The sequence below is a fragment of the Aquila chrysaetos genome (assembly GCF_900496995.4).
Source record: "Aquila chrysaetos chrysaetos chromosome W unlocalized genomic scaffold, bAquChr1.4 W_unloc_2, whole genome shotgun sequence".
Classification (NCBI taxonomy): domain Eukaryota; kingdom Metazoa; phylum Chordata; class Aves; order Accipitriformes; family Accipitridae; genus Aquila; species Aquila chrysaetos.
The window spans coordinates 4780367-4788924 of NW_024470322.1; the positions used below are offsets into that span (position 1 = coordinate 4780367).

General features: G+C 35.1%; 1 protein-coding gene across 4 annotated transcripts in view; it reads left to right on the plus strand.

Annotated features, from left to right (window-relative positions):
* LOC121232957 (single-stranded DNA-binding protein 2-like) overlaps positions 1-2076 on the plus strand; it is a 204359-nt gene extending 202283 nt beyond the window's left edge. For all 4 annotated transcript variants that reach the window (XM_041121524.1, XM_041121522.1, XM_041121525.1 and 1 more), the window contains one exon: positions 1488-2076. In XM_041121524.1, the coding sequence (XP_040977458.1) occupies positions 1488-1499 (12 nt within the window). In that variant the 3' untranslated portion in view covers positions 1500-2076. The remainder of the gene's footprint in view (positions 1-1487) is intronic.
* The last annotated feature ends 6482 nt before the right edge of the window (positions 2077-8558 follow it).

Consider the following 8558-nt stretch of genomic DNA (forward strand, 5'->3'; position numbering starts at 1 on the left):
GAAGAGGGAGTATTTTCTGCATGTTAGCTGTTTGTGTCTTCATAAAGAGGGCACGCGTTCAGATTGTTTGGAGTATTGGAGAAAATTGATTTGTACAAAGCAAAAAGACTGATGTTTCAAAATCTGCAAAAAAAGCAGTAACCACAAAATCTCCATTAAATGTGATCCTTGGTCATGATAGTCCATGTTAGTTCTCAACTCAGCATGCTTTACTTGTGCTGAGGACAAACAATCTGATTCAGCAGGCAGACCAGCTCACCAAACCAAACTCATTAAAAGAAGGACATCAGTTGTACTCAAAAGAAAATTAGTTTTCTCAGACACTTACTACTTACTGGATTCTAGATACTCCTAGTTTTCCTACCTGAATGAATCTGGGACACAACTAGTAAGATAAGCTTTGCTGGGCCCACTGAGAGGCCTCAGCACATGACAGGAGTAAGCCCTAAAGCAGACAAACCATCAGAGACATGATATGGGACAAAATGGATTTTACCCAAGTGGTCCATTCTATGCAGTTTATATGACAGAGAAGGCTCATCCAAAATGCTTTTTCTGAATATGTTTTGACACTTAGAAATGGCCACCTCAAAAATCTAGCTTTGGTAGGTTTTTTTTAATTACATATCTGTTTTTGCCAAGGCAAATGAATATCTTTCTGTTCCTTGTGTCAGTTTTCATAACACTAATATTTCTTGCATTTGAACATTTTCCTCTGCTTATAAGATTTTAAGCCAATTAAGTATTTCTGCAGTCTATAAGTTTCAATTGAAATACAAATTAAAATAAGCATATAAATGTGCATTTGTATTAGGCATTGTGGTGTCCCATTGATTATTTGTAATGAAGTATTGCTAACGAGGGCAACTATAGCTTGTATAAGGGCTGCAGTTCAATTTGTGTTACAATAATAATGTAATATGGTGATTGAATTTTCAGTTCACATGAAGAATAACCACTGATACTTGATTCAGCTTGCCTCATAAAATCTATAATACAGACTTTAAAAATAAGCCAAAAACCTAGTTTAATTCCAGTCAGATGTATCTTTACCTTTTTCCCATCAAGTAGTAAAAAGCCCTTCAAAATAGTTATGTGGTTCAAGTGACCAAAAATGTAGCTGGTCTGTTTGAGACTAGGTATCTTGCCCAGCTAAATCCCTCCAGTAGCCAACATTGACCAGTAAAAGGCATGAAAAGCATCAGTGAAATACTGATTCATCACACTACCCAGGTAGCAGCGCCCAATACTGAAAGTGTCAAGTGAATTGATTTCATCAGCAATAGCTATATTTTTACATAATGATAGAAATATAACAGAAGTTATGATACCACAAAATGAACTACAGCCTTCACATGTGCTATAGTACAAATTTAGGAGAAAATTCAAATAGCATGTTGACCTTTAAACTCATCACTCTTGTCCAAAAGTGGTTTTAGTTACCTGGGAAAGAACTATTGTTAAAATGTGGATTCCTCTTTTTTCAGTACTCCCCCTAGCATGACAATGAGTGTGTGACCTGTTACCAAGTCTCCTCATGAAGACCACAGTGAGTTGGCTCTCTTCAAAGAGCTACTACAGAAGAAAATTATTTGTCCCACTGTACAGTTTAACAAAAGGATCTCAGACACAATCAGAACCACCATTTTTTTCCTACCATCTCCCCAGTTTTGTCAAGAAATTGGGTCCCAAACATGACTGAGACAACAGTAGTGGCATAACAGAGTTGCCCAAGATGGAACTGCAAACAATTATCTGTCTATGGAAATATATGGGTTAATGTATATGTATGTGTGTGTGTGATATAGAAATACACACATACATATATAAAAATGCAAGACATTGTAAAATACTGTCACATGACATCTTAAGTAGAAATGAGTAGGGACTTTTATTCCACCTTTTTTTTCATGCTTACATTTTAATTATTAGTTTGCTTTCCTTCTTCCCTCCTGAACTGTTTTATGTTGCATATATCTCTGCTTTATAAGTTATTTTTTAAGGTGAACTCAAATGATAAATTCTTCTGATTTTATAAATGTCTGCCATTATTGATAGAAATAAAATTGCTTATAAGAGCTCTCATTAATTTGTGTTTGATACCAGTTACCCTGTGAACCACAAACTGTATTGTCTCAAGAAATAGAAGCATAATTTTTGGAGAAATTTAATAATTTTCACCTAGTTTAGTGATTTTCTTTTTATACTTTGCCTTTAGAAAAATAAGCACTGAAGGTTATTTTTCTTCTTTAATTGAAGCCTAATATCTGCAATATCTATTTTAAATTGAAGCCTGAATTTGATACAAGCTTCTCAGCTTATACAGAGTACTATAAGTTTATTGTAAGTGAGCTCAAATTGCTATAGAATCGAGCAATAATGTATCAGGGCTTCTTCTGCCCTTGGAAATGAGTTTTCTATTTAGCATGATCTTCCATAGGGTTGGTAGTGGAAATACAGTAGAGTCCTTATTACTGAAATATTTTCTAACAATTTACCATGATGTTTCCCCTTTTCAAAGATTCTCAACTGAATCATAACAATCCATAAGCCTGATTATAAACAGCATCTCCCAAGCCTATTTAGAAAATCAGATCACCCTGGTACGTCACTCTTTTACTAGTTTTATCAGGCTGAAACACCCTACCCCCACAACTTTCCAGTAAGCAGTCATTTTTGTGAAACAAAATGATTGGGTGATCTTTTTATGACTACTAGCCTTGTGAGGGGTCCTATCTTTTGCTGTAAACATAAGAGGAACAAAGGTCTGAGCCATTTCATAAAGAGGTTGATGTATTGGACATGAAAGCCTGGGACAGAATGGAGAAAAGGTATATGGCCTTAAAGGAGAAGATTCTAGAAGCAGTCCCCTGTCTCCTCAAGCAAAGTTCTAAAACCAAGATTATTGTAAATTTAGTTCCTAATGACTTCCAGCTCCCCCACGGAAATGAAAGCTCACAATTGTGTAGTGGTCAAAAGGTTGATGGTCAGCAATGCAGACACAAAGTGGCTGAACTAAAATTGATGCCAAAGACAAAGCAAAGATCTTACCTTGGATTTTGCATACAGAAGAGCCACTTACATAGAGGAAACAGTTCTGAGATATGATATGTCTATGCAGTCTTGTAAGGAGACTTTTTTTCATGAAATTGTGATGAAGAGGTGTATGTAATGGGCTCATTGTGAAGGTAGATGCACATAACTGGATGTGTAAGGTGAACTACAATCTCCTAACTAATTTTTATTTTTATATATAATGTATATATGAAAATAAAAAGATGTAATACTTTTTATTCTCATTAGGACTATTCGAAGATTAAACTCTTGGAGACAGGGTCTTACTTAAAATTATGTTAAAATGTCAGAGATTTTGGTGGCATTACTTTTTGTTAATGATAACTAATTTGATCAGTTGTAATCATAAACTAGATAGTCATTATATGATTTTGTTGATTTTATTCCCAGTGATTGTGAAGGCTGAATTCATTTGTTTGTCCTTGGAAAACAGTTTGTTGCTGTCTCAAAAGATGCCAGAAGCCCCTACTATTGATTTGATTTATAAAAAGATAAAATGAGATTTCAGTACCTGAGATCCTGAACTTGACTGTTGTCACTAATACCTCTGGTTTTAGTGGCTTATGTCTCCTGTGCACCCCAGCTTCTACCATAAGTAGTGCAAAGTTCAGGCATGCTTGCAGCCTACATTTGGCATCTATATTATCCTTGTTGGTAGCCCTCTAAGAAGGACTTTAGGGCTCTATTCTGCCCAGTTTCAATCATATGATGTCACTGCAACTGGACTAAGATAGATGGATATGTCTGGACTACACATCAAGTGCCAAAGCCCATTCACACACCAGGTAAGTGTGCCCTCAAGTGAGCTCTTTAACTGTTGAGTACATCTGGGGTCTGATGTGTATCCCTAGGGGAACACCCTGTACTGTCCCAAGCCAAGACAGGGCTCCTGCAGGCAAGCAGCGTGTCCAGTGACCATGCAACAACTGGCCTTGATGGCATCACTTAGGGCTCTCTTACAAAACAGAGTGCATGCCACCACTGGAACTTCTCACACTGGCAAAATTAAGCAGAATCAGGATCTAGTACTAATCAGAAACTGAACTTTTTCTTTTTTAGAATTTGCTGCTATCTGCAATAGTTTAGCTTATAGGCACCTGTTAAGGAAAAAAAATCTGATCATTAAATTAAAACTGGGCAAATAAGAGCACAGAATATAATATGCCCTTTAAAATGGAACTGCCAACACATACTGAATAGTATTATCAAAATATGTTATCCTAATTTAACTACAAGAGCATAACATCCTTTCAGTCACATAATTTTTCTTCCGTAATTCTTTTGAACTCCCTTCTATATAATTTTTCTAACTGCCAGCATATCTTTGTTTCCCCTTTTCAAAATATTTATATTTAATTTAACATCGTTGCATTGATCTTACAGCATTAATCTCAGTATATATGCTGATGGCTTCAAAAAGAACAGGATTGAGCCCTGCTTCTTGTAGGCTAGCATTCTATGCCCTGATATAGCAAGTTGCTAAGTATGCCCAGCACTTTTCATACCTAGGTAGCCCCATAGACTGGTGGGATAAAATATGTGTAAGCTTGCAAAATTTTAGTTTCGGGACATCTGCTTGAATATTCAGTGCATATCTTATTATTAGAATTTTTATCAGATGTAAGTAAGCCTAATTACCTTGCTTTTTGTAGGGAATGAACCTATGCTTACATACATGAGTAACGTTATTTACGTGTACATTGGTAAGATCAGGTGATTATAACTATACATAGGTTCTGCAGCTGAACCATAGAAAACAATTTTATGTGCTAAATATTCCACTTACTATGAGCAAACCCTTTGGATTTTTAATTTGCATAGAGCTTTTTGTTTGTTCATTTGTTCTCTTTCTTTTGCTTATAAATCCTGTAGGATTTTCATTGTATATAGGAGTATTAATATGGAAAGAAAGATTATTTCTAAGCAGTGATATTTTTGCTTACATTTCTAATGCACTAGATATCAACATGTAATTTAACTGCTGTTTAGTTCTGTCTTTATGCAACAACATTATTGATAATGTCAGAATTTATCCAGCTCTGTGAGGAATATTAATTTAAGTGGTACAGGATAATTTTTCCACACTGGGTTTTTAAATAGATTTCTCTCTTTAATGTAGAAATAAATAGATCATGATTCTCTAAATGGATCTTTCATGCAAGGTTAAAATAAGGCTTTTTAAAACAGAAGTGATGAAATATTAGAATAGCAGAAATAGCATAATAATGGCGCTCTCTTACTGTAAGAACTCTGGCAAAAATTCTGGCCTTGTAGAAATCGGCTGAAGTTGTGATTTGCTACAATGAATCCAGTATTTTACTTACTGCATAAACCCACAAAAAGGAGTATTGATACTGAGATTTTATTTCCATATGTAAGTTCTGTATAGACAAGAACAGGGCAAAGAAGCAGCTGTATGAATCACAAGTAAAACATGTGGCCCGACGTGCATTTAAAAAATACATAGATATTTGTATGTATAGGTTGTATTATTTTATTAATAGCCTGAGTATGAGGAAGAACTGCAATTGAACTCATTGTTCTCCCCCCTTTATCACAGACTGAATTTGGTGCATGTGAAAAACATGGCAATAACCTCGAGTCTAGTCTTTGACACCTTACACTGCCCAGTGGAATGTGCCGCAACCTTGACTAGGAGTGACTTGCTTTTCAAAATGACAGAACAGGTCAGTTCCCAGATCAGTAAGTTGTCATGCAGTCTGCTTATGGCCACATTTGCCAATTTTTATTTGGAAGCCTTCTGATTGGAGACTAGGCCACCAATGTGTTATGTAATCAAATACTGCAACATCTTTCAGACTTAGCAGCCTGTTCTCCATATCCCATGACCAGTTCTCTGAAGACACCCAGCCATCACTTTCCCTTTAAAACACAATGGGAAATATGTAGACTAATTATTTATTTTAAATATTTCAAATTAGGAAGAAGTGAATAGAAGCTTGTTTCTTTATGGATAGCAATTTAAAATCTCTGCATCAGAAGGATAGCTTCTTGATCTGGCTAAAAATCATTTGAATTTTCCTCTGTTCTGTAGCTAGCAAATGAAATACTGTATGTGAAGAAGATTTGGAATTAGATTTGTAATTTAATGAGGGACCAGCTGTTACAATATTTAGCACTGTACATTTTATTCTTTTTTTTTCCCCTTTACTAGTTAAAATGAATTTTCAGCTGATAAATGTTGCACTGATTTCTATTTCTCAGATCAGTTAATTATTTTTAAGTATTATCTCCTGTTCCTAGATATCTCTAGATGTTGTTGTTGCTAAATATGGGCTAAATTCCTCAAGATATGACCCTACACATTTGCATTTGAAGAATATCATAAAATAGACTTTAGTGATGAAAAAAGATCTGTATAGGTAAATTTATTTTTCTTTAATTCACTGTAAGTGATGGTATAACCACAGTTCCCATTCCAAATAGGCATGGGTTTGGTTGGGCCCTAAGGATGGGTTGGACCCTAAGGAAGGAAGCATGTCTTTCAAATAAAAAAACAAAAAAACTCTTACCACAGTGACAGCTCATTTCTCTTCAAACTGATCACACTAAGGACCTAATTCAGGATTTAATGGTATGAAGCAACTATAAAAATTCAGTACGCTCAAGTATATATGAGTTAGATTTAAACTTTTAGTGTGTGCAGCTTCCTCTACTTTCCAGACGTTATTGGCTTAATCCTATAAGCTGCTGTTCATTCCAGTTGTCTACTGAAACTTTGATGAAACTACTAGCATAAGGTCATTTTTTTGCAGGATTTCACCCTGAACTGAACAAAATATATAGTTTGAGGTGTGACATTATTTGGCAGATGTATACAGTATAGAGCAAAATGCAAAAGGTGTGGAAAAATTAACAAAATTATGTTTCAACCTGAAAAAGAGGCAAAAAGTCCTTATCTAAAATATTGCTTTGAGTGCATGCATGTAAGTTGTCTGCTAGTGCTGTGACATTGGAAATATTACATTATGGTAACAAATTTAGAGCACATAAATGGATGATCTACTCAGCACATTAAAACTCTGATCCTGCAAACACATTCACATTCGTTTGAAATAAAGCTTATACATGCTTAATTTTAAACATATTTTAAGAATACAAGTACTTTCTTTCAGAACAGTGGGACTGCTAATAGGCTTAAACTATGTTTGAGCATGGACAGTCTAGAAGCTCAAGTTAAGTCTTCCCTGAACAGATTTTTTTTTTTTTATTATTATTATTTTTAAGATTTTGCCAATGCAGGAGTATGATTATGTATTGAAAGTATTGATATGTGGAACAGATTTGGCTTTCTTCTCGTTCTTATTTTATTAGAGCATTGTTCATTACTACATGAACTATTTCTGTGAACTTGTCCTTTCATATTGTTTTAAATTGTATAGTCATAGTTTCCCTCAATATAGCTAACATTTGCAATTTTAGTCCAAACTTCTGTTTGGTCATTCTTCTTCATTTAAGCTTGAAATATGTAAGGAAGCCTCTCATGTAACAGGAAAACCTGCCATAAAAGTGTATAAAGGTTTTCTTGAACATGTTTTCACATTTAATAAAAATACAGTTTTCATTTATAATTTGAAATGGTCACTTCTAGCCACTATTTAATTTCTATGTGCATAAGAAATTAAGAAAACAAATTACCTTTTTTCCATTTGAATTCAGCATCATAAATACTTGCTGAAAGACATGGGGTTTGGGAAATCAGATCAAAACAAGATTTACTACATATCTTCTATGAATAATAAAAGTGGACTTTATGTTGAAAGCTCCTTCCACATCCCCAAAATTGGATTTCCTAACATCTGATATGTATGACTTTATAAGAGCTCAATTCACAAAAAGTCAAGTTTCATTTGTGTACTCTGTTTTTTCATTGTATTTAATGGATGATTCAGTGTGCCCCTCAGCTATGTAAGTTTCTGTGTTTGTATCTCTCAGAAAAGTAATTGAATGGTCAAGCAGGCTTGTTCAGAGTCTGGTAATTAAGCACTGGATAATATATCTGCAAAGTGTACCCAACTGTTCATTCAGTAACAAGGTATTCTTACACTACCTCACTATTCTCTTAAGAACCTCTACAGTATTGCAATTAGGTCTAGGGGCTCCCATAAGGTTTTACAATGACAAAACAAGAGGCTTAATTTTTCTAACAGAAAATTCTGGTAGTTTAGCACTAGTTTTCATAGGGAATCATCTGAAAATGTGTTTTTTGAAAGGCTGCACATTTTCTCAATACCCTGGTGTACTAGTGTACTGGGTCTGGCTGGGATGGAGTTAACTTTCTTCATAGCAGCCCGTATGGTGCTGGTTTGGATTTGTGGCTAAAACAGTGTTGATAACACACCAATGTTTTGGCTATTGCTGAACAGTACTTGCACAGCATCAAGGCTTTCTCTTCTTCTTCCCACTCTGCCCCCCAGTGAGTAGTCTGGGAGTGGGCAAAGAAGTTGGGAGGGGACACAGCC